This window comes from Somniosus microcephalus, chromosome 9 (assembly GCF_052327205.1).
Source record: "Somniosus microcephalus isolate GS21.2 chromosome 9, FLI_Smic_1.0, whole genome shotgun sequence".
Classification (NCBI taxonomy): domain Eukaryota; kingdom Metazoa; phylum Chordata; class Chondrichthyes; order Squaliformes; family Somniosidae; genus Somniosus; species Somniosus microcephalus.
Window position 1 is genome coordinate 200,842,267 of NC_140995.1, and position 25,738 is coordinate 200,868,004.

At 47.3% G+C, this 25,738-nt stretch overlaps 1 protein-coding gene across 1 annotated transcript; it reads right to left on the bottom strand.

Annotated features, from left to right (window-relative positions):
• Positions 1-14,210: 14,210 nt before the first annotated feature.
• LOC147112945 (uncharacterized) lies at positions 14,211-22,544 on the bottom strand. Its single transcript, XM_085997744.1, has 2 exons — positions 22,323-22,544; positions 14,211-15,975 (listed from the first exon to the last, which is right to left on the bottom strand). Exons 1-2 carry the CDS (start codon positions 22,383-22,385, stop codon positions 15,712-15,714), a joined length of 327 nt encoding a protein of 108 aa, XP_085853870.1. The 5' UTR covers positions 22,386-22,544; the 3' UTR covers positions 14,211-15,711.
• Between the last annotated feature and the right edge of the window lie 3,194 nt (positions 22,545-25,738).

Here is a 25,738-nt window from a genome sequence, read left to right on the forward strand (position 1 = left end):
CTGCATTCAGTTTTGGGCATTTCACCTCAGGAAGGATGTCTTGGCCTTGGGCGGGGGCTGGGGGGTTGGGGTACAGCGCAGATTCAGCAGAAGGATAACAGGGCTTATTGGGTTCAATTATGAGGACAGGTTGCATAAATTTGGTTTGTATTCCCTTCAGTTTAAAAAGTTGAGGGGTCATGTAATTGTGTTGTTTAAAATGATAATGTTGAGATACCGCGGCAAGCGTGGGAGTCGAGACCAGAGTTGGTGAAACACAACTGCTTTAATCAACCTCATGGCAAAGAGAAACTGGAAAAGCCCGCGCAACCACTTAAATACTCCCCAGACAGGAAGTGCTCCCGGCAGCCTGTCCCTGCGGGAAACAAGTTGCTGGAGGAAAGGGCCCCCGGCTGGGGGCGTCTGCTTAAACTGTCCGTGCCGCCGTGAGCGGATTATGTCCAGTGGTGGCGTGTCGCCACAGAGCTCCCCCCAGAATCCGCTTAGGAGGAGTGGACGAGTCGTGACGGTGGTCTAATGGTTCTGCCGGAGCGGCTCTGAGTGGTCGCCGGTCTAGTTGGTGGGGCCGGGCGGTTCGCCGCCGGCTGTGCTGGCTTGCTGGCGGGACGGCCTCTAGTTGGAGGTCGGGCCACGGGGACCTGTTCCACTGGTTCTGTGTGTGCTGGTTTGAGCCGGTCGATGGAGACTGTGTCGACCCTGTCGCCGAGTCGCAGCTTGAAGACCTTGTCCCCGGTTTGTAGTACCTCGTACGGTCCGTCGTACGGGGGTCGCAGGGGTCCGCGGTGCGCATCGTGTCGCACGAAGACGAAGCGTGCCTGCTGTAAGTTTGGCGGGACATGAGGTGCGAGTTCGCCGTGTCGGTTGACCGGAAGTGGGGCGAACTGTTGAGCGGAAGAGAAAGAGTTGAGCCGCTGCTGTTCGGCCGACCAAGGCATGGTAGCCTCCGGGAGGAATTCGCCTGGTACGCGCAGCGGTTGTCCGTAGACTAACTCCGCTGCCGAGGACTGGAGGTCTTCCTTGACCGCGGTGCGTAGGCCTAGTAGCACCCACGGTAGGCGGTCAGTCCAGGTACTGTCCTGCAGGCCGGCGCGGAGTGAGGCCTTGAGTGACCTGTGGAAGCGTTCACACAGCGCATTGGCCTGCGGGTGGTACGCCGTGGTTCGGTGGAGCGTCACCCCGAGGTTGCGTGCTGTGGCCGTCCAGAGTTCGGAGGTGAACTGGGCGCCTCTGTCGGAGGTTATGTCGGCTGGTTCGCCGAACCTTGCGACCCAGGTGTTAACGAACGCCCTGGCGATGTCGGCTGTGGTGGTGGAGGTCAGCGGCACTGCCTCAGGCCAGCGTGTGTAGCGGTCGACCATCGTGAGGAGATAAGTTTGGCCTTGCGATGGCGGCAGAGGACCGACGATGTCGACATGTACGTGGTCGAAGTGGCGGCTGGGTACCTCGAAGTCTCCCAGGGGTGCTTTTGTGTGCAGCTGTACCTTAGCCCATTGGCAGGCGAGGCAGGAGGTGGCCCAAGTCCGAACATCTTTGCTGAGGCCGCGCCAGACGAAGCGCTGGGAGAGGAGTTTGACGGATGCGTGGGAACCCGGATGGGAGAGCCCATGTAGCGCGTCGAAGATGCGGCGGCGCCAGGTTGCAGGGACGACCGGCCTGGGTTGGCCGAGTGAGACGTCGCAAGTGACTGCCATGGCTTCGGGCCCGTGCGCGACCTTGGCTAGGCGTAGCCCTGGCAGGCTGGTAGCCGCCGAGAGGAGGTCTGGGTCCGTGGGCTGGGCCACTGCTAGTTGCGCGTAGTCGACCGCGAGGTGATTCGCGCAGATGGCGGGACGGGAAAGGCAGTCGGCGACAACGTTGTCTCTACCGGAGACGTGCTGGATGTCCGTAGTAAACTCGGGCACGGCCGCGAGCTGGCGTTGCTGCCTAGTGGACCAGGGTTCGGTGTGCTTGGCCATCGCGTATGTGAGCGGCTTGTGGTCCACGTACGCGGTGAAGGGGCGGCCCTCCAGGAGGAACCTGAAATGGCGGACCGACAGGTGGAGCGCGAGGAGCTCGCGGTCGAAAGTAGAGTATTTGACCTCCGGGGGGGCGCAGTTGGCGGCTGTAGAAGGCAAGTGGCTGCCACACGCCATTGACCCACTGCTCGAACATGGCTCCGACCGCGTGGTCGGAGGCGTCGGTGGTGAGCGCGACCCGGGCATCGGCCCTCGGGTGCGCGAGCAGGGTGGCGTCGGCGAGCGCGTTTTTGGTGGCGTCGAAGGCGGCTGACGTGTCAGTGATCCAGGCTATGGCCATCTTGCCGGATTTACCTCGGAGGGAGTCGTATAGGGGCTTCATGAGGGCTGCAGCTCTGGGAATGAACCTGTTGTAGAAGTTCACCATCCCGAGGAACTCCTGGAGGCCCTTGATGGTTTTGGGGTGGGGGAATTGCTGGACGGCCTGTACCTTGTTGGGCAGGGGGACGGCCCCAGCAGGGGTGATGTGGTGACCGAGAAAATCGATCTCGGCTAGGCCGAATTGGCACTTCGCCGGGCTGAGGATGAGCCCGTGTTGGGCTAGGCGCCCGAACAGGATGCAAATGTGTTCGAGGTGTTCCTGTTGGGAGGAGCTGGCCACGAGAATGTCGTCTAGATAGACGAATAGGAAGTTCAGGTCCCGGAGGACTGAGTCCATAAGGCGCTGGAAAGCCTGGGCTGCATTCTTGAGGCTGAAGGGCATCCTCAGGAACTCGAACAGGCCGAATGGGGTGATGACGGCCGTTTTGGGGATGTCCGCGGGGTGTACGGGGACTTGGTGGTAACCGCGCACCAGGTCGACCTTGGAAAAGACAGTTCGTCCGGCCAGTCGGGCCGAGAAGTCCTGGATGTGCGGCACCGGGTATCGGTCGGGGGTGGTGGCGTCGTTGAGGCGGCGGTAGTCCCCGCAGGGGCGCCAGCCTCCGCCGGGTTTGGGGGAGATGTGGAGGGGCGAGGCCCAAGGGCTGCTGGAGCGGCGGATGATGCCGAGTTGCTCCATGGTGGTGAACTCGGCCCGCGCGATTTCCAGCTTGGCCGGGTTGAGTCTGCGGGCGTGGGCAGAAACCGGGGGGCCGGTGGTGGGGATATAGTGCTCCACACCGTGTTTGGCGGCTTTGGCCGAAAAGGTCGGGTTAGTGAGGGCGGGAAACTCGGCTAGAAGTGCCGAGTAGTCGTCCGTGGCTCTGGCGAGGCAGTAGGTTGTCAGGCGGGCCGAACGGGCCGGGTGAATGCGCCAGGGATGGGGGCCATAGTATTGATGTCGACGAGGCGGTGCCTCGGAATGTCGACAAGGAGGCCGTGGGCGCGTAGGAAGTCGGCGCCGATGAGTGGGCAGAGGACCCTGGCTATGAGGAACTCCCAGTGGTAGCGGCGGCCTGCAAGGTCGAGCGTGACCATGCGGGTGCCGTATGTGCGGATGTCAGAGCCATTGGCTGCGGTCAGCGTGATACCCCGTGCGCCGCGTTGGATTTCGAGGGCGGAGGCGGGGGTGATGCTGTGCTGGGCCCCTGTGTCGCACAGAAAGTGGCGGTTGGTGCTGTCGTTGGTGACGTACAGTAGAGGCCCCTTTTGCCCCGCGGCCATCGTGGGGGCCGGTGCGGGGGGGGGGTTTGAAAGTGCACGGTGGCGTGCAGCATTGGGCCCTAGTGCCAAAACGGGTGTGGTAGTAGCAGTGACCCGGAGTGGTAGGGCGGTCGGGCCTAGTGGGCCGGGGAGACCGCGTGGTCGTTGCCGTGAGGTCGGGCGCGACGTCGCGGGCGGTCTGCGCAGAGAGCAGCCGGTCGGCCTTTGCGGCTATCTCATTCAGGTCCGTGGAGCCAGACTCCACAATGAGCGGGCGGATGCTGGCGGGGAGCTGCCGAATGAAAAGCGTGCGAAAGAGGGCGCCGGGGTTTTTGTCGTCCGAGAGGGACAACATGTGGGAAAGCAGATCCGACAGTGAAGCGTCACCAAGGCCGGGGAGGTCGAAGAGTTGGCAGTTGCGCTAGTAAGAGGACGCTTGAAATTTTTTAAGGAGCGCGGCCTTCAGATGTTCATACTTGCCTTCCACTGGTGGATCCTGCAGCGCTGCCCAAACCTTGGGGACTGTGGCGTAGGTGAGAGAGGCGACGAGGTAGTCGTACTTCGTGGCGTCGACTGTAATGTTTTTCAGCCGGAATCTGGACTCGGCTTGAACGAACCAGGCCTCGGCCAGGTTCTCCCAAAAGTCCGGTAGTTTAACCGTGACTGCGTTTGTATCCGCCATGCTAGCTTAGGATTCGTCCTGAGCATCGGGGTCACCAATGTTGAGATACCGCGGCAAACGTGGGAGTCGAGACCAGAGTTGGTGAAACACAACTGCTTTAATCAACCTCATGGCAAAGAGAAACTGGAAAAGCCCGCGCAACCACTTAAATACTCCCCAGACAGGAAGTGCTCCCGGCAGCCTGTCCCTGCGGGAAACAAGTTGCTGGAGGAAAGGGCCCCCGGCTGGGGGCGTCTGCTTAAACTGTCCGTGCCGCCGGGAGCGGATTATGTCCAGTGGTGGCGTGTCGCCACAATAAAATGATTTGATAGGGTAGATACAGATAAGTTAATTCCTCTGGTGAGGGAAACTAGAACAAGGAGCACAATCTTAAAATTAAAGCTAGGCCATTCAGGAGTGAAATCAGAAAGCACTTTTTTGTACAAAGAGTAGCAGAAATCTGAAACTCTTTCTCCCAGAAGGCTGTGGAAGCTGGGTCAATTGAACTTTACAAGGCTGAGATCTTTATTAGGTAAGGGCATCGAGGGATATGAATCAAAGGTGGGGTTGAGGTACAGATCAGCTATGATCTAATTGAATGTCGGAATGGGCTTGAAGGATTGAATGGCCTACTCCTGATCCAGTGTAACTAGAACAAACTGGAATATCTCGCTCATTGAAGGTGCTTCCTCCCCTCCACAAAGTCATGCTGCCCTTTAATAGTCAGCTGAATTTTGCATTTTCGACTCATCTGAAAATGTCTTATGAAGCTGAAAATACATTCTGATACAGTTTAAATATATTTAGCCTAGATATGTACAGGGGTTAGCAGCCTGTGCCCTGATCTTTACTGCCTACCTCCCGTTTTGCATTTATAAGGATATTCGTAGTCACACTTCCCAGTTTTGAAATCATCCTTCCTCCCCTAGGAACTGAGTAAAGTGAGCACTGATTTGACAATACTCCAGTGCAGTAATGAGGGTGTGCTGCACTGTCGGAGGTGAGACGTTAAACTGAGACCCCACCTGCCCTCTCAGATGGACATAAAAAATTCCATGGCACTATTCGAAGAAGAGCAGAGGAGTTCTGGTGTCCTGGACAATATTTATCTCTCAATTAACATAACAAAAACAGATTATCTGGTCATTTATCTCATTGCTGACTTTGGGACATTATAAATTGTAGGCCAGGTTTCCCTACATTACAACAGTAACTACACTTCAAAAGTATTTAATTGATTGTAAAGTGCTTTTGGACGTCCTTAGGTCGTGAAAGGCACTACAGAATCATAGAATGGTTACAGCACAGAAGGAGGCCATTCGGCCTGTCAAGCCCGTGCCAGCTCTCTGCAAGAGCACTTCAGCTAGTCCCACTCCCCCGCCCTTTCCCCATAGCCCTGCAATTTTTTTTCCTTCAGCTACTTACCCCATTCCCTTTTGAAAGCCACAATTGAGTCTGCCTCCACTACCCTCTCGGGCGGTGCATTCCAGCTCCTAACCATTCGCAGCGCAAAAATGTTTTTCCTCATGTCGCCTTTGGTTCTTCTGACAATCACCTTAAATCTATGTCCTCTGGTTCTCGACCCTTCCGCCAATGGGAACAGTTTCTCTCTATCTATCTGTCTAGACCTCTCATGATTTTGAACACCTCTATCAAATCTCTTCTCAACCTTCCCTGCTCTAAGGAGAACAACCCCAGCTTCTCCAGTCTATCCACATAACTGAAGTCCCTCATGCCCGGAACCATTCTTGTAAATCTTTTCTACACCCTCCCTAAGGCCTTCACATCCTTCCTAAAGTGCGGTGCCCAGAATTGGACCCAATACTCCAGTTGAGGCCAAACCAGTGTTTTATAAAGGTTCATCATAACTTCCTTGCTTTTGTACTCTATGGGCTGGATTTTGATACTGGAGGCGTGATGGAGGCGGGACTACAACTTTCGGGGTTGTAGTCCCGCCTCCATTGAGTTGTGGCCAACCCATGCGATTTTCACTTGATTGACCTTGTTGGGCTCAGCAGGCCACCTGGCAACAGGTGACGTCACAGATTGACATTTCATCTGTCAAGAGCTTTTGACAGATGAAATATCAGTGTTTGACAGCTCTTTGAAGCTGTCAAACACTGACAATCTGTACTCCAAGTTAATTCCTTCCTCTCAGGCTGATTTAGACCAGAACAGAAAGCTGAATGCTGCAACTTTTGACAGCTCACGGCCATTCTGCTTTCTGTGCCGGTGAGATGAGGGACTCCAGAGGCCTGAAGGAAGGAAGGCTGTAAAGGTAAGTAAAGGTAAGTAAAACTTCCTTAAACACTTTACTCACACCAAACACACTTACCTTTGCACTCATGCGCCCATCACTCACCTGAACACCGGACATCTCGAACCCTCCAAGCCCTTCAGCCCAACGGCCCGCCTCGCTAACTTGGCGTGGTTTGGAGCCGTCGAGAATCCCACACTTCAGCAATAAAAATAGGGATTAGGCTAAAAACTGCCTGTTAACTACCTGTTCACAGGCAGTTAATTGGCACTAATCCCCTTCCTGCCTCGGGGAGGTGGGTCCCAGCACAGGTCGGGTATCCGCCTCCTTTGAAACTGGCATGGAGGCGGGTTGGGGGCGGGATGGGTTCGTGCCCCCCGATTTTGAGATTTTTAACCCCCCACACGCCTCCAACCCCGCCTCCACGGCCCAATGAAAATCCTGCCCTAAGCCTCTATTTATGAAGCCCAGGATCCCGTATACTTTTTTAACCACATTCTCAACCTTCAATGATTTGTGCACATATACCCCCAGGTCTCTCTGTTCATGTACCCCCTTTAGAATTGTACCCTGTAGTTTATATTGCCTCTCCTTGTTCTTCCTATCAAAGTGTATCACTTCGTACTTTTCTGCGTTAAATTTCATCTGTCACATGTCTGCCCATTCCACCAGCTTGTCTATGTCTTCTTGAAGTCTATCATTATCCTTCTCACTGTTCACTATACTTCCAAGTTTAATGTCATCTGCAAATTTTGAAATTGTGCCCTGTACACCCAAGTCTAAGGCCCATAAATTGGCCTCCTTAGCGTGCCACATTTTCACCTCCGGGGGGCGATAACAGGGCGCTAAGCATTTACCGACCGGGCACACCCAGAAGATCGACTCACACTATATTCGGCAGGAGGTTTGTGGCTGCGGTATGGCGTTGCGCCCTGGTCTCCTTCACCCAGAGATCATAGCGGCATCACCGTGCGCATTGCCCCAGTAGCACCCCGGACTCGAACATCAGTTCCTCCCCCTGCAGCGTCGCTGGGCGAAAGCACCAGCAGCTGCAGGAGGCGTTCATTGGGAGGCCGGACTCTTCGGGGGTGATACTTAAAGGCGAGGTGGCCGAGGTAAGTGAAAAAAATTGTGAAATGCTCTTTTGTTTTTTTTTTTGTTTTCTTCACCAGCGATCGATCAGCCCGGCACTCTGCTGCAGTGCATCGGGGCTGATCGGGCCGGATCGCAGCTGTTGTCGGGGACCAGGTAAGGCCTCCTCTTGCAGCGCCTGCAGCGATGGCCCTTCCCTTTAAGGGAGGGAAGGAGCCTTCTAACACAGCAGCGCTACACGGCCCATTGTGGAGCGCTGCACACCTACCGCCCCGCCTGCTGCCTGTTGTGCTCCATGAAGGAAGTGCAGCAATTGATTTAGCGCTTCACTTCCTACCTGGAGCGCAAAACCCAAATTTTTTTCAAGTTGAAAATCATTAGCGCCTGGCGCTAATTTTTTCAGCTTTTAAAAGTTAGGGCTCCAAACGGGCTGATACCCAATTTATTCCCCCTAAGTCATTAATATATATCAAGGAAATCAATGGTCCTAGTACCGATCCCTGGGGAACACCACTGTATACCTTCCTCCAGTTCAAAAAACAACCATTCACCACTACTCTCTGTTGCCTGTCACTTAGCCAATTTCAGATCCATGCTGCCACTGTCCCTTTTATTCCATAGGCTTCAACTTTGCTGGCAAGCCTATTATGTGGCACTTTATCAAACGCCTTTTGGAAGTCCATGTACACCACATCAACCGCATTGCCCTCATCAACTCTCTCTGTTACCTCATCAAAAAACTCGATCAAGTCAGTTAAACACAATTTGCCTTTAACAAATCTGTGCTGGTTTTCCTTAATTAATCCATACTTTTCCAAGTGACTGTTAATTTTGCCCCGGATTATCATTTCTAAAAGCTTCCCCATTACTGAGGTTAAACTGACTGGCCTGTAGTTGCTGGGTTTATCCTTACACCCTTTTTTGAACAACGGTGTAACATTTGCAATTCTCCAGCACTCTGGCACCAGCCCCGTATCCAAGGAGGATTGGAAGATTATGGCCATTACCTCCGCAATTTCCACCTTTACTTCCCTCAGCATCCTAGGATGCATCCCATCCAGTCCTTGTGACTTATCTACATTAAATACAGTCAACCTTTCTAGTACCTCCTCTATCAATTTTTATCCCATCCAGTATCTCCACTATCTCATCTTTCCCTTTTATGTTAGCTGCCAATCTATTCTCATACTCTCTCTTTGCCCCTCTTATTTCCTTTTTGACTTCCCCTCTGAACTTTCCATATTCAGCCTGTTTCGCACTTGTATTCTCATCCTGAGGTCATAAAAGGTGCTATATAATTACAATTTCCTTTCTTTCTTTCTCTTTCTTTCTTTCTGTCTTTCTTTCTTTCTTTCTTCCTTTCATTCTAATTTGGACACCTGCAATTTTACACTCCCCCAAGCTAGGTATTAATGGGATAATGTCAAATGCCTGGCAACTCTATGGTAACTGTATGCAAACTGGAATACGTTCAGCACTACTCTCTGCCTCCTAACCCTTAACCATTTGCATACCCAAGTTACCACCGTCCCTTTAATAACATGTGCTGTACTTCTATTTTCCAAATAAGTCTGTTATGTGGTACTTTATCAACTGCCTTTTGATAATCCATATATAAACATATATAAACATCTACTGCACTAGCTTCAGCAACCCTCTTTGTTACCTTTTTTATTCATTCAGGAGATGTGGGCATCGCTGGCAAAGCCAGCATTTATTGCCCATCCCTAATTGCCCTTGAGAAGGCAGTGGTGAGCTGCCTTCTTGAACCAGTATTTATGTGGCTGGTCCAATTAAGTTTCTGGTCAATGGTGACCCCCAGGATGTTGATGGTGGGGGATTTGATGATGGTAATGCCATTGAATGTCAAGGAGAATCTCTCTTGTTGGGGATAGTCATTGCCTGGCACTTGTGTGGCGCAAATGTTACTTGCCACTTATCAGCCCAAGCCTGAATGTCGTCCATGCGGGCATGGACTGCTTCATTTTCTGAGGAGTTGCGAATGGAACTGAACACAGTGCAGTCATCAGCAAACATCCCCACTTCTGACCTTATGATGGAGGGAAGGTCATTGATGAAGCAGCTGAAGATGGTTGGGCCTAGGACACTGCCCTGAGGAACTCCTGCAGCGATATCCTGGGGCTGAGATCATTGGCCTCCAACAACCACAACCATCTTCCTTTGTGCTAGGTATGATTTCAGCCAGTGGAGAGCTTTCCCCTGATTCCCATTGACTTCAGTTTTACTAGGGCTCCTTGATGCCACACTCGGTCAAATGCTGCCTTGATGTCAAGGGCAGTCACTCTCACCTCACCTCTGGAATTCAGCTCTTTTGTCTATGTTTGGACCAAGGCTGTAATGATGTCTCAAGCCAAGTGCTCCTGGCGGAACCCAAACTAACCACCGGTGAGCAGGTTATTGGTGAGTAAGTGCCACTTGATAGCACTGTCAAAGACCCCTTCCATTACTTTGCTGATGGTGAAGAGTAGGCTGGTGGGGTGGTAATTGGCCGGATTGGGGTGGTAATTGGCCGGATTGGATTTGTCCTTCTTCTTTTTGTGGACAGGACATACCTGGGCAGTCTTCCACATTATCAGGTAGATGCCAGTGTTGTAGCTGTACTGGAACAGCTCAGCTCGAGGCACGGCTAGTTCTGGAGCACAAGTCTTCAGCACTGCAGCCAGGATGTTGTCGAGGCCCACAGCCTTTGCCGTATCCAGTGCACTCAGTTGTTTCTTGATAGACTGATTGACCTGTAGTTACCAGGTTTATCCCTCTCCTCTTTTTGAACATGAATGTAACATTTGCAATCCTCCAATCCTCGAGCACTACTCCCATATCCAAGGAGGACTGGAAGATTGTGGTCAGAGCTTCTTCTATCTCCACCCTAGCTTCCCTCAGCAACCTAAGATGCATCCCATCTGGACCGGGTGACTTGTTAACTTTTGAGTGATGTCAACCTATTTAACACCTCCTTTCTACCTATTTTTATTATATCCAATATCTCTACTCCTCCTCCTCTACTGCAACATTAACCATCCTCTTCTTTTGAGAAGACAGATGCAAAGTATTTATTCTGTACCTGATATCTCATGCCATCTGCCTCCACAAGATTTCCTTTTTTTGTCCCTAATTGGGCCACCATTCTTTTAACTATCCTTTTACTTTTTATATGTTTATAAAAGATTTTTGGGTACCCTTTTATATTACCTACTAATCTTTTTTCATACTCTCTTTGCCCATTTTGTATCCTTTGTCGATTTCCCCCTGCATGCTCTTTATTCTGCCTGGATTTCTACTGTGTTCTGTACCTGACATTTGTCATAAACCTCCTTTTTCTGTTTTATTTTAAGCTATATTTCCTTTGTCATCCAGGGAGCTCTAGCATTGGATGCCCCGTCTTTTCTCCCTATGGGAATATGCTTGGTTTGTACCCGAAGTATCTTTGCCTTGAAGGCCTGTTGGACCTACTGGGCACTTTATAAACTTACTGTGGAGTCCATTTAATGTTAAGAGAGTGTGAGCGCTCCTACCAAAAGATTTCTCCTGGAGGGCGATTCTTGGCCTGCAGTGCAACACTTGTCTCGCTGACTGCACTTTGTTTTCTGCCAAGTTTGACTGCAGCCTAAGACAGGAAGGGGGAAATGATTCAAGCATTGTAATGTTAGCAGTCACTGTGATACAGCATCAGCAGTCACTGTGATACTGCATCAACAGTTATTTTGTTGCTGTCATGTCTTACCGGGATATCTACTGTTAATTTGAGCAAACCTCATCAGTTTGGTCAGATGCAACTTGCTGATAGATGCTCTTGAAAATGAAGGATTACATGGAAAATGCACGTTGGAGAGCTTCAGTACTCAACTCAACAGAATGTTTCCAAAAACATAACAATTGTCTAACAGTTGATGTAAATTTTACTGTATTATTAAAAATCTCAAAAATGCATGATCTCTGATCTTTAGAAACAATGGCCTAGAAATTGGGTTTTGGCTTAGCCAGGGCTTTAGCGCCGGAAGTTAGTGCCAGCGCTAAGTCCCCCTGCGCGCGCCAAAAATTCAGTAGCGCCGTGCCCAAACGGCTGCAGGCGCTACTGAAGGGTCTTAGCGCCTGGAAAAGGGCGCTAACTGCCGTTTAGCGCCGCAATTCCGGCGCTGCGGCACCCGATGCGGTGCGGCAGGCTGGGGAAGTGCAGGCCTCCTCCTTCCGTTAAGGAGGAGCTGCCTGCACCCGGCCGCGGCCCGCGCAAATCTGTTTAAAAATGAGCCCGGCACCTCGGACAAGTGCCGGGCTTGCATCTGTTCCGGGGGGGGGGGGGAGAAGTCCGGGGAGGGAGCTGCGGGCAGGCGGCCGGCGGGAAAGCGGCCGGCCGCCGCGGGGCCTTTAATGCGCCGGCGCAAACACATGTTGGACTCTGTTGCCAGAGTCTTAGTTGCGGCTGCCACGGGCGAGGCGGCCGCAACTGAATTTCGGCGCTGGGGCCCGTCGGCATGGCAACCGGGACGCTGCGCACACCGATGACGTCATCGGTGCCGGCGCAGCGCTATCGGTGCAACGCCGCTTTAGGGCCCCAGGGAATTTTTCAACTGGCCATAACTCTGGCGCTAGTCCCTCTAGCGCCTCAAAAGCGGCTCTAAGGCTAGTGAATTTCTAGGCCATAGACTATAGGAATTTTACAGTGGACAAAAGCTAATGATCTTTATTGCCAAGGGAAATCTACAGCATTCCCAGAGTCAACCCATGAGTGAATTAATGCAAAACAGAAGGGGAAACTGTCAGTAAAGTGTTGAAACTCGAATACACTGTCCCAGAGACAACACAGTGCAGGTTGATGCCTGCGATTCCTCCCATGTACACTGCAAATCTCACCTGGGCCATTAGGGAGAGGTTCCAGTCATAGGACAGAGCCTTCTCAATGGGGAGGGAGGGAGGGAAAATCACCCTGAGCCACTTTTGTGCACCTTCCAAAGATTGGTTTGCAAAGCTACACTGCGGAGGCCTAGTAAAAGAACATCTGTTGATTTTCTTGGTGAAGGCATAGAGCATGGGAAGAGATGAAAAGGGAGAAATTCAGTTCCTTAGCGCCTCCCGTTAGCACCTCCGGGGGACGCTACTGGCTTTGCGATTGGGCACAGCGATAGTACCGACGCCCGTGAAATGGACGTGGAGGTTTGCGAAAGCGGTAACACTTTACGCCACGATCTCCTGCGCCCGGAGATCATGACATCATTGCCGTGCGCATTGCCCCAGTAGCGCCCCGGACCCGAACTTCGGTTCCGCCCCCTGTAGCATCACCGGGCGATAACACCGACAGCTGCAGGAGGCATTGTCCGGGAGGCCGGGAGCTTCAGAGGTGCAAATAAAAGGGGATGTTGGCGCGGGGTAGGAGATAAATTTTAACAACGTTGCTATTGATTTTTTTCGATTGCTCCTGGGCTGCGATCGATCAGCCGGCACTCTGCTGGAATGCAGGGGGCTGATCAGGCCGGGTCGCAGCTGCCATCGGGGACCTGCTAACTGCTCCCAATGCACAGCCTGCAGCGATGGCCTTTCCCTTTAAGGGAGGGAAGGAGCCTCGGATCGGGGCAGCGCTGCACGGGACATTGTGCAGCGCTGCACCACTACCGCCCCGCCCATGTCCTTTAGCGCTCCAGGGAGGAAGTGGAGCGCTTGATTTAGTGCTCCACTTCCTTCCTGGAGCACAAACACCAAATTTTGAAAAAGCTGAGAATCATTAGCGCCTGCCGCTAAGTTTCCCAGCTTTCAAAAGTTAGCACCACAAACGGGGCAATACTGAATTTCTCCCCCAAAGAGTAGAGAGGAGAAAATATTTTAAAAGCCATAGCAAAAAGGAGATTTAAGGATCATTGGGGAAGAATTGCTTTAATATCTATTTAGAGCAATATTGTATATGTGTTGATGAAGATTTTGTTTGAATGCGTTTGATTTTGCTACAAATAACAACCAGAGAAATCTTCATGAATGCATTCACAATGATGTGACCAGAACAGTTTTCCCCTGCTTGTTTAACAGATAATGGGATTATTTCTTCTTGTCACTGTCGGAGGTGCTGTCTTTCGGATGAAAAATTAAATTGAAGCCCAGTCTGTCCTCTCAGGTGGAGAAGAAAGATCCCAGGGCACTACTGGAAGAAGAGCAGGGGAGCTCTCCCCGGTGTCCTGGCCAATATTTATCCCTCAACCAACATAACAAAAACAGAAGATCTGGTCATTATCACATTGCTGTTTGTGTGCAAATTGGCTGCCACGTTTCCTACATTACAACAGTGACTACACTTCAAAAAGTACTTCACTGGCTGTAAAGTGCTTTGGGGCGTCCTGGGGTCATGAAAGGCGCTATAGAAATCCAAGTCTTTCTTTTTGTGCATTAGATGTCAGCCTTTTGTATATGGAGAGTAAGATAATACAATAAAAGCTTAAATCTGACAATATCCGCGTTTGCTGCATAATTGAACCACAATTTGTGATCTGAGCTCTTTGTCTCGTATGGCGGATAAAATAAGCTTTAAAAAATGGTTGAAAATCATCTTGAGCCGGAAGAACCCGTCTTCCGGTACATCCAGTCTGTGCAGTTACCTACACCATCTCACACACACAGGGGCTTGTGTTACAATCAGTTTATTGAAACGGTTCAAAGATTTTCCTTTAATTTTCTAGAGAAGCTTGAAGCAGGGCTTAAATATTCCGATTCTTTTCAATGATTCACCAGGTAACCTCTATTTACAGCAGAAACACCATTAAAGTCCCCCTGAAAACAAATATTTGCCTTTAAATCGACAGTAACAGCCATTAATTATACAAACAGAGCGAGTCCCGTAATACAGTACATTTTGTACAAAAAAAAATATACATGAACTATTGCATCTGGAAATTGGTTTCATGATCACAGCACGAAGAAACGTTAGTCTAATATTAAAATGTAATCAGAAAATATGATATTTGCCAAATGCGATTAATGCAGCTAAAAATGAATCCGATATGAAACGAAGTCCTCCATGAAAGAGTACCAGAAATTTACTCGAATTTGCTCATTAAACCGGTGCCATGTAACCATGTGTGACTGTCGGCACAGAGCGTCACAGTCACTGACTGCACTAACCTCTCACTTAAAAAAAGATCGTGTCCATTCAGATGGGCATTCTCACTTCCTCCTGCATTCAGTATTAAACTGTGCCCTAATAAGATAACATTTACAAAGAAAGAGCGTTGATTTTTTTTTACATTTCAGACTGACATTTTTTTGTGTTTTTATTCCCCAATTTTTACTGCTACATTAGAGCCCGGACAATATAAAGAGGTAGGTTTAAAAGGTGTCTGTGTAAAATATTCAATCCGTTGTTACTGGATACCCAAACTTTTTAACGGACTGTCCCTAAAAGTATTAAAAATTAACCTTTTTTTTCGTGATTCTCTCTAGCAGGTTGTAAATAAAGATACTGGGTGGGTGGCTGGGTGTTGGGAAAATCCCATCTTCGCTTCAGCCCCAGTAGTAGGGACGGACTCTCCCTGAACTGAACATTCGCTGTCTGTTTATTTCAAGGGTCCGACCGCTGATCTTCACCGCTCTTTCTCTGAATGTCCTTTTTTTTAAAAAAATTATTAAACGGGCGGCTTCTCGCAGAGTAAAGTTAAGGACCGTTTGTAAGAAGGATCTCGCCTGGCCTCGTTTCAACAGAAAAATTGCTGGTTCTCCCGCCTAATTATTTACACAAAAGCGTCGGTAGAAAGGTCTTCAAATCATTCCTCGTTTCACACATGGCAACTATCAGGGCGGCTCGGTCCAGCAGAAGCAATAAAGGAGAGAGGCAGAGGGAGTGAGTGAGGGGGAAATCGAAAGGCGCCACCAAACTCATATGTTAGTTCAACTTGATCGCTTCATGTAAGGTGAAGTGAAATCATTTGGATTTGAATAAAGAAACGCGACCTTCACCATCGATGATTTGTGGTCTTCAGAAAACGAGGAGGAACAAACAAAAAAAAAACCAGAAGACATCTCTTGGAGAAACTTGCTGAGCTTCCCGCCCATCATGAGTTCCACGGCGTGGGGGAGTTGCGTTTTTGAATGGAGTGCTGGCTCTTGTCGGGTTGAGGCTGCTGCGGCTTCTAGCAGGAGAGGTAGAGGATGGAGGTAGTGATGGCGAAGGGGAGGAGGAAGATGCTGCTGGAGGCGGACAGGCTGCTGCCCCGACCCGTGTCGGTGCTGTTGACGCTGGTGCTTTGGCTCACGTTCATCCCGGCGCCTGAGGTGGTGACCGAGCCGCTGGTGGAGGAGTCGCTGCTGTTACTGGCGCCGCCGCTGCTGTTGCTGCCGCCGCTGATGCCGCTGATGGCGGTGGCCAGGACACTGGCCGTGGTGGTGTTTTTAGCCTGAGGAAAAGAAAAGAGATACACACACAGCCCGTCAAATGCGGTCAAACCCACTCACCCCGCGACTGGAACACACGCATCGCTCCAGTTCTGGTGTGTGCCCGACTTTCTGCAGCAGTGTCTGCCGTCAAGCTCTCTCTGCCGATATTGCTCACTAGATATGATCCGATTTACCGACAGGAAAAGTAAGTTGCAGCTAACTCCCAAGCCACTATATGGACACATCACTGCTTGGAGGGATGGAAACCAATATGTCGATATATCACCACTTGGAGGAATGGGAACCAATATATCGATATATCACTGCTTGGAGGAATAGGAACCAATATATCGATATATCACTGCTTGGAGGAATAGGAACCAATATATCGATATATCACTGCTTGGAGGAATGGGAACCAATATATCGATATATCACTGCTTGGAGGAATGGAAACCAATATGTCGATATATCACCACTTGGAGGAATGGGAACCAATATATCGATATATCACTGCTTGGAGGAATAGGAACCAATATATCGATATATCACTGCTTGGAGGAATAGGAACCAATATATCGATATATCACTGCTTGGAGGAATGGAAACCGATATGTCGATATATCACTACTTGGAGGAATAGGAACCAATATATCGATATATCACTGCTTGGAGGAATAGGAACCAATATATCGATATATCACTGCTTGGAGGAATAGGAACCAATATATCGATATATCACTGCTTGGAGGAATAGGAACCAATATATCGATATATCACTGCGTGGAGGAATGGAAACCAATATATCGATATATCACTGCTTGGAGGAATAGGAACCAATATATCGATATATCACCACTTGGAGGAATGGAAACCAATATATCGATATATCACTGCTTGGAGGAATAGGAACCAATATATCGATATATCACTGCTTGGAGGAATAGGAACCAATATATCGATATATCACTGCTTGGAGGAATGGGAACCAATATATCGATATATCACTGCTTGGAGGAATGGAAACCAATATATCGATATATCACCACTTGGAGGAATGGGAACCAATATATCGATATATCACTGCTTGGAGGAATAGGAACCAATATATCGATATATCACCACTTGGAGGAATGGAAACCAATATATCGATATATCACTGCTTGGAGGAATAGGAACCAATATATCGATATATCACTGCTTGGAGGAATGGAAACCAATATATCGCTATATCACCACTTGGAGGAATGGAAACCAATATATCGATATATCACTGCTTGGAGGAATAGGAACCAATATATCGATATATCACCACTTGGAGGAATAGGAACCAATATATCGATATATCACTGCTTGGAGGAATGGAAACCAATATATCGATATATCACTAGTTGAAGGAATGGAAACCAATATATCGATATATCACCACTTGGAGGAATGGAAACCAATATATCGATATATCACTGCTTGGAGGAATGGAAACCAATATATCGCTATATCACCACTTGGAGGAATGGAAACCAATATATCGATATATCACCACTTGGAGGAATAGGAACCAATATATCGATATATCACCACTTGGAGGAATAGGAACCAATATATCGATATATCACTGCTTGGAGGAATGGAAACCAATATATCGATATATCACTAGTTGAAGGAATGGAAACCAATATATCGATATATCACCACTTGGAGGAATGGGAACCAATATATCGATATATCACTAGTTGAAGGAATGGAAACCAATATATCGATATATCACTGCTTGGAGGAATGGGAACCAATATATCGATATATCACTGCTTGGAGGAATGGGAACCAATATATCGATATATCACTGCTTGGAGGAATGGAAACCAATATATCGATATATCACTGCTTGGAGGAATGGGAACCAATATATCGATATATCACTGCTTGGAGGAATGGAAACTAATATGTCGATATATCACTAGTTGAAGGAATGGAAACCAATATATCGATATATCACTGCTTGGAGGAATGGAAACCAATATATCGATATATCACTGCTTGGAGGAATGGAAACCAATATATCGATATATCACTAGTTGAAGGAATGGAAACCAATATATCGATATATCACTGCTTGGAGGAATGGAAACCAATATATCGATATATCACTAGTTGAAGGAATGGAAACCAATATATCGATATATCACTGCTTGGAGGAATGGAAACCAATATATCGATATATCACTAGTTGAAGGAATGGAAACCAATATATCGATATATCACTGCTTGGAGGAATGGAAACCAATATATCGATATATCACTAGTTGAAGGAATGGAAACCAATATATCGATATATCACTGCTTGGAGGAATGGGAACCAATATATCGATATATCACTGCTTGGAGGAATGGAAACCAATATATCGATATATCACTGCTTGGAGGAGTGGGAACCAATATATCGATATATCACCACTTGGAGGAATGGGAACCAATATATCGATATATCACCACTTGGAGGAATGGAAACCAATATATCGATATATCACTGCTTGGAGGAATGGAAACCAATATATCGATATATCACCACTTGGAGGAATGGGAACCAATATATCGATATATCACTGCTTGGAGGAGTGGGAACCAATATATCGATATATCACCACTTGGAGGAATGGAAACCAATATATCGATATATCACTGCTTGGAGGAATGGAAACCAATATATCGATATATCACCACTTGGAGGAATGGGAACCAATATATCGATATATCACTGCTTGGAGGAATAGGAACCAATATATCGATATATCACCACTTGGAGGAATGGGAACCAATATATCGATATATCACTGCTTGGAGGAATAGGAACCAATATATCGATATATCACCACTTGGAGGAATGGGAACCAATATATCGATATATCACCACTTGGAGGAATGGGAACCAATATATCGATATATCACTGCTTGGAGGAATGGAAACCAATATATCGATATATCACCACTTGGAGGAATGGGAACCAATATATCGATATATCACTGCTTGGAGGAATGGGAACCAATATATCGATATATCACTGCTTGGAGGAATGGAAACCAATATATCGATATATCACCACTTGGAGGAATGGGAACCAATATATCGATATATCACTGCTTGGAGGAATGGAAACCAATATATCGATATATCACCACTTGGAGGAATGGGAACCAATATATCGATATATCACCACTTGGAGGAATAGGAACCAATATGTCGATATATCACCACTTGGAGGAATGGAAACCAATATATTGATATATCACCACTTGGAGGAGTGGGAACCAATATATCGATATATCACTGCTTGGAGGAATGGGAACCAATATATCGATATATCACTGCTTGGAGGAATGGGAACCAATATATCGATATATCACTAGTTGAAGGAATGGAAACCAATATATCGATATATCACCACTTGGAGGAATGGAAACCAATATATCGATATATCACTAGTTGAAGGAATGGAAACCAATATATCGATATATCACTGCTTGGAGGAATGGGAACCAATATGTCGATATATCACCACTTGGAGGAATGGAAACCAATATATCGATATATCACCACTTGGAGGAATGGGAACCAATATATCGATATATCACTGCTTGGAGGAATGGAAACCAATATATCGATATATCACTGCTTGGAGGAATAGGAACCAATATATCGATATATCACCACTTGGAGGAATGGGAACCAATATATCGATATATCACCACTTGGAGGAATGGGAACCAATATATCGATATATCACTGCTTGGAGGAATGGAAACCAATATATCGATATATCACCACTTGGAGGAATGGGAACCAATATATCGATATATCACTGCTTGGAGGAATGGGAACCAATATATCGATATATCACTGCTTGGAGGAATGGAAACCAATATATCGATATATCACCACTTGGAGGAATGGGAACCAATATATCGATATATCACTGCTTGGAGGAATGGAAACCAATATATCGATATATCACCACTTGGAGGAATGGGAACCAATATATCGATATATCACCACTTGGAGGAATAGGAACCAATATGTCGATATATCACCACTTGGAGGAATGGAAACCAATATATTGATATATCACCACTTGGAGGAGTGGGAACCAATATATCGATATATCACTGCTTGGAGGAATGGGAACCAATATATCGATATATCACTGCTTGGAGGAATGGGAACCAATATATCGATATATCACTAGTTGAAGGAATGGAAACCAATATATCGATATATCACCACTTGGAGGAATGGAAACCAATATATCGATATATCACTAGTTGAAGGAATGGAAACCAATATATCGATATATCACTGCTTGGAGGAATGGGAACCAATATGTCGATATATCACCACTTGGAGGAATGGAAACCAATATATCGATATATCACCACTTGGAGGAATGGGAACCAATATATCGATATATCACTGCTTGGAGGAATGGAAACCAATATATCGATATATCACCACTTGGAGGAATGGAAACCAATATATCGATATATCACCACTTGGAGGAATGGAAACCAATATATCGATATATCACCACTTGGAGGAATGGGAACCAATATATCGATATATCACCACTTGGAGGAGTGGGAACCAATATATCGATATATCACTGCTTGGAGGAGTGGGAACCAATATATCGATATATCACTGCTTGGAGGAATGGGAACCAATATATCGATATATCACCACTTGGAGGAGTGGGAACCAATATATCGATATATCACTGCTTGGAGGAATGGGAACCAATATATCGATATATCACCACTTGGAGGAGTGGGAACCAATATATCGATATATCACTAGTTGAAGGAATGGAAACCAATATATCGATATATCACTGCTTGGAGGAATGGAAACCAATATATCGATATATCACTAGTTGAAGGAATGGAAACCAATATATCGATATATCACCACTTGGAGGAATGGAAACCAATATATCGATATATCACTAGTTGAAGGAATGGAAACCAATATATCGATATATCACTGCTTGGAGGAATGGGAACCAATATGTCGATATATCACCACTTGGAGGAATGGAAACCAATATATCGATATATCACCACTTGGAGGAATGGGAACCAATATATCGATATATCACTGCTTGGAGGAATGGAAACCAATATATCGATATATCACCACTTGGAGGAATGGAAACCAATATATCGATATATCACCACTTGGAGGAATGGGAACCAATATATCGATATATCACCACTTGGAGGAGTGGGAACCAATATATCGATATATCACTAGTTGAAGGAATGGAAACCAATATATCGATATATCACTAGTTGAAGGAATGGAAACCAATATATCGATATATCACCACTTGGAGGAATGGAAACCAATATATCGATATATCACCACTTGGAGGAATGGAAACCAATATATCGATATATCACCACTTGGAAGAATGGGAACCAATATATAGGCAGGGTAATTGGACAAGTAGATCTTAACTTTGTGCGATAGTGTGTAACACGTGTGATAGCGAGCTGGCGGTCCGTTTTACATCTCTCCCGATTTTTATTTCCATTGACTTTAAATCGGGAGAGATGTAACTCGGGCTGCCGACTTGCCAACGCCCGTTTTCGCACAAAGTCAAGATCTACCCCTAAATGTGAATTTGGAGGGATCTTGAAGCGAGTGACTCGGTGCCAGTGTCGAAGAGTTGGGAGAAAAGGAGTGTAGGAAACAAAGACAAGGGAGGCGGCCAGGCTCTGTGTTTCCGATGGAACCGAGTCACTTTCCCCCCTTACCCCTGACGGTAGCGGTCCCGTTAACAACTCACTTCCTGACCTATTTGTGGAGAGCTACAAAAAGAGCAAACGAAAAGTGGGAACAATCCTCTGACGGATCATCCCGTGTTTAACCGGCGTCAGACAATGGTTTAAAGGAGACCAAGTCTGAACACAGCGAAATTCTTCACATTATCGAAACCGGCGATTCGATGCCCTCAAAGAAGCCGATTCGCTGCGCGGAAAGGCTTATGTCTTCCTGTCTTCTGAAATAATTCAGTGAATAATTGTACGGAGTCGATTACTCTTAAAATAACACCCTTCATTATTTAACACGGTGAGTCAGTATCACACGCTTCCAGCACCAGCACATCGCTCCTCCCAACTTCTGAAACCCGATAATGTCGGTCAGCGTTCTTTAGGGGCTCAATAAAACAGCCCCCCCCCCCCCTCCCCTCCCCAGTTCTCGCCGCATCTAACAGTTAAACCTCGAATAGATCAATAAGATCGTGACTTACCGGAGCATCCAAGCAAACAGCGGCAACACCGAGCCATAGATAGCATGGTTTATACATACCTCAACTTGTATTAAAACAGCCAGTGCAACAGCCCCGAAACACACCATCCACATTTTGGTCATTTTGTTTGGCTTTGAAAAAGGTGCCTTTTTGCTTTGGAGTTTTGTTTTGGTGAAAAATCCCTTTTCTTTCCAAGTGTGTGTTTTGGTTTGCGGTTTGTGATGTTTGTTCCCCCGCAGGTCTGGATGAGGCTGGTCTCGGCTTCAAGTGACGGCTGAATTGGGACTGGGAGCTTTTATATGAGGAGAGAGCCCATGACGTGGACGTGCCTGGAATGGATGACATTAAACTCTGCTCTGGAGTCTCCCCCCGCCCCCGCCAACAGGAGCAGGCACAGCTCGGGGTGAAGAGAGCGGAGCAGGAATGGGAGGCAAGTGGCGGGGGGGGGGGGAAGAAAAGGAGGGATTGCTAACCAAGCACTAAATATTTTGCTTTTTAAAAAAAAAACGACTTCACACCTGCAGACTGGTCTATAAGATTTTCTGCTTCAGACTGCATTGTTTCACATTCCTCACACATTGTGTTCCTCAATGTTTAAACAGGACCGGTGTAAGTTTCGGATGTGTAATGTTTTATGAACGGACAACAGGACTGGGACCGGCCAGACAGGCGGGCCAGACCGTCCGGCGATTCTCTTCTCTGGTGCTCTGCATTCCTATGTACAAAATCCCCCCCACACCTTTTAAAATCGCCTACTTTTCCGGGCATTGACCCGGTGTCCCCCTCCACGCGTGGCCCTGAACAAATCAGGCCGGAGTGTTTGAGGCGCAAAATTAACATTTGCGGAGAGATCCCGAGCGCCGGCCGGGCTCTGTTCCTTTAACATTTGTTCCATTTCAGTCGTTCAATAGAAAGGAGGCGTTTAATGAACACCTAATGCTCTAGCCCAACGCATGTAATGCAGGGCGATGCCCGAACCACAGGCCGAAACAACGGAGTCCTTGTAACATTTCTAAAGGTCTTGATCTCTTCCACAAATTGTTGTGGTAACGAATAAAATGTTTAATTTTGAGACATTGCGTAAACATAAGGTAAAACAACGCTTTATCGTTAGGACGAATTACATTTGGCACCAATCTGTTCAGTGCGATGTCCTGGGGGCGAGTGGGTGGGGATAGGTTGACATTCTCTGTCTGGGGTGTGGGGTCAGTTAGAATGTTCCTGGATTAATGCTGTTTTATCAATCTAAAGGGAGTCAAAGGGTGGAGGTCGGTGCTGGGGCCAGGGGGCAGTTTGACAAGGTTATGTTGTGGATGTGTTTCTGATAGTCACATATTCGAGTTGTTGAGTTGATTTGATTTAAGCTTTTGTTTTCCTTTAATGTCACTCGGGTCTGGTTCAGAATGAAGAGAATGGAGAAGTTCATTTGGTTCAGAGTCAAACATCACTAATCAAAGCCGGGCTTCTCTGGATGGAGACTGAAAACTGTGCAATTGCGACCTCCAGTGAACATACCAATGATTTCAGTTAAAGGGAGCATTAACATCCAGTTGTATATACAGGTCCACAATCCCTTATCCGAAACCCTTGGGGCCAGATGTTTCGGAATTCGGAATTTTTCGGATTTCAGAACGGTAGCACCCCGTAAGCAAACACATTAATATTTCTGCAGCGAACCTTATGAATATTCACACTGAGTGGGATAAATAAAGACTATAAATAGTATTACAGTTTATTTGTACAGTAATAATTTGGTAAATTAAATAGTGGGATAAATATAGACCATAAATACTCTAGTACAGTTTATTTGTAAGGAAAACATTCAGTAAAACTTCAAACATATACAGGTACAAACTAAGCTAAATACCTGTACATATACATGCAGTAAAGGTACATTACATCTGGTATATTCTAGCTTGTTTCATGACCATCAAACCAGTCAGTGGCACATGTTCACTTCTTTGTTGTCGAATCCACTCAATCAGCACACGGTCAAGATCTTCATTTTTTGCCCTATGCAATGTTTTCCTATTTTTCATTAGTTTATGGTCATCACTGTCAGTGTAAAACTTCAACAACTTGTCTTTCTGTTTCTTTAAGTCATATACGGTGGTAGTTTCCACACCATATTCTTCAGTAAGACGCCGCACAGACACACCACGATCAAGCTTCTGCAATAACTCCACTTTCTGCGATATCGATAATGAGAGATGCTTCCTTTTCTTCTTCTCACTGTTACCCATAGGGGTATCTGCAGCTCTTTTTGACATTTTCACAGTGAAATTAAACTCAAAATAACAAAAAATATCAGAGAGCAGCAGACGCACGTGTGACTGGTAGCAGCGCTGAGACACAGCTGACGCCTCACACCTGTGGGTCAAGCATCGGCCGCGTCGGGTCATGTTTGGCGCCACTCGGGTCATGTCATGCACACAGATGATGCTCCACGAAAAAACTTTCGGTTTTCAGAACTTTCCGAATTTCGGAATTGCAGATAAGGGATTGTGGACCTGTATAAATAAATCTGTTTTATTCTTTCTGTTTATTTATCTCTTTCTTCCCTTCATTGTGTACTTAAATTGTTAATGACATTGGTTCGTATCATACTCCTGTAGTATTATACATATATAATAAAAGAGCTATACCAGCACAATTACCAACACGAACTCAATTCAACAAAATGATGTGTCTAATGTAGGTGCTGTACATGTTCTGGAACAATTTCACCTACTCATAGGGGTATGGGTAAGAATTATGACCATTAGGAAATGCTTTTACCATACTAATTCCCGAGTGTGACCTACAGCATCCTAAGACAATCCCGTTCCCAACTTTCTTCTAATGTTGCTATTGAACCAGAAGAAGATGGTGTATAAGATCAGTGGGGGGGAAATTCGGTTGGCTTGCGCCTCCCGTTAGTGCCCTAAGAGGGCGCTAATGGGGCGCAAAGCAACTAGCGCCCAGGCACGGCGATGTTTGCGCCGCTCGTGAAATTGACTAGAGTTTTTGTGGCGGCGCACAAGTTTACCGCCCCAATCTCCTGCGCCCGCAGATCGTGACGTCAGTCGAGCGTGCAATGCCCTGTTGGCACCCTGGACTGGATATTGAGTGGCGCCCCCCTCCTTTCCGCCTGGCGCAAGCAACGACAGGGAGACTGGAATGTTTCCCAGTCGGTGAGGGGCTGGGTGGACACTATTTAAAGGCACCCTCTTCCTGGCTTTTTCTGTGGTAGACATTTTTGCACCATTCATTCTGACAGAAAGAGAGATTCTGAGAGAGATAGAGAGACTTCTGCATAGAGTCAACGTTGTGTGAAGTAGTTTTGACTACTGAGCATCACTTTGCAGGTACTTTTGGATTTGACCTTCATTACTTCGATTGCCAAGAGACTATGGGGGCTGCACTGATTCAGGGCATCGTCCTGCGCCTGCAGAATCGGAGGCATCAGAGACACAGAGAGAGAGTGGCAATCATG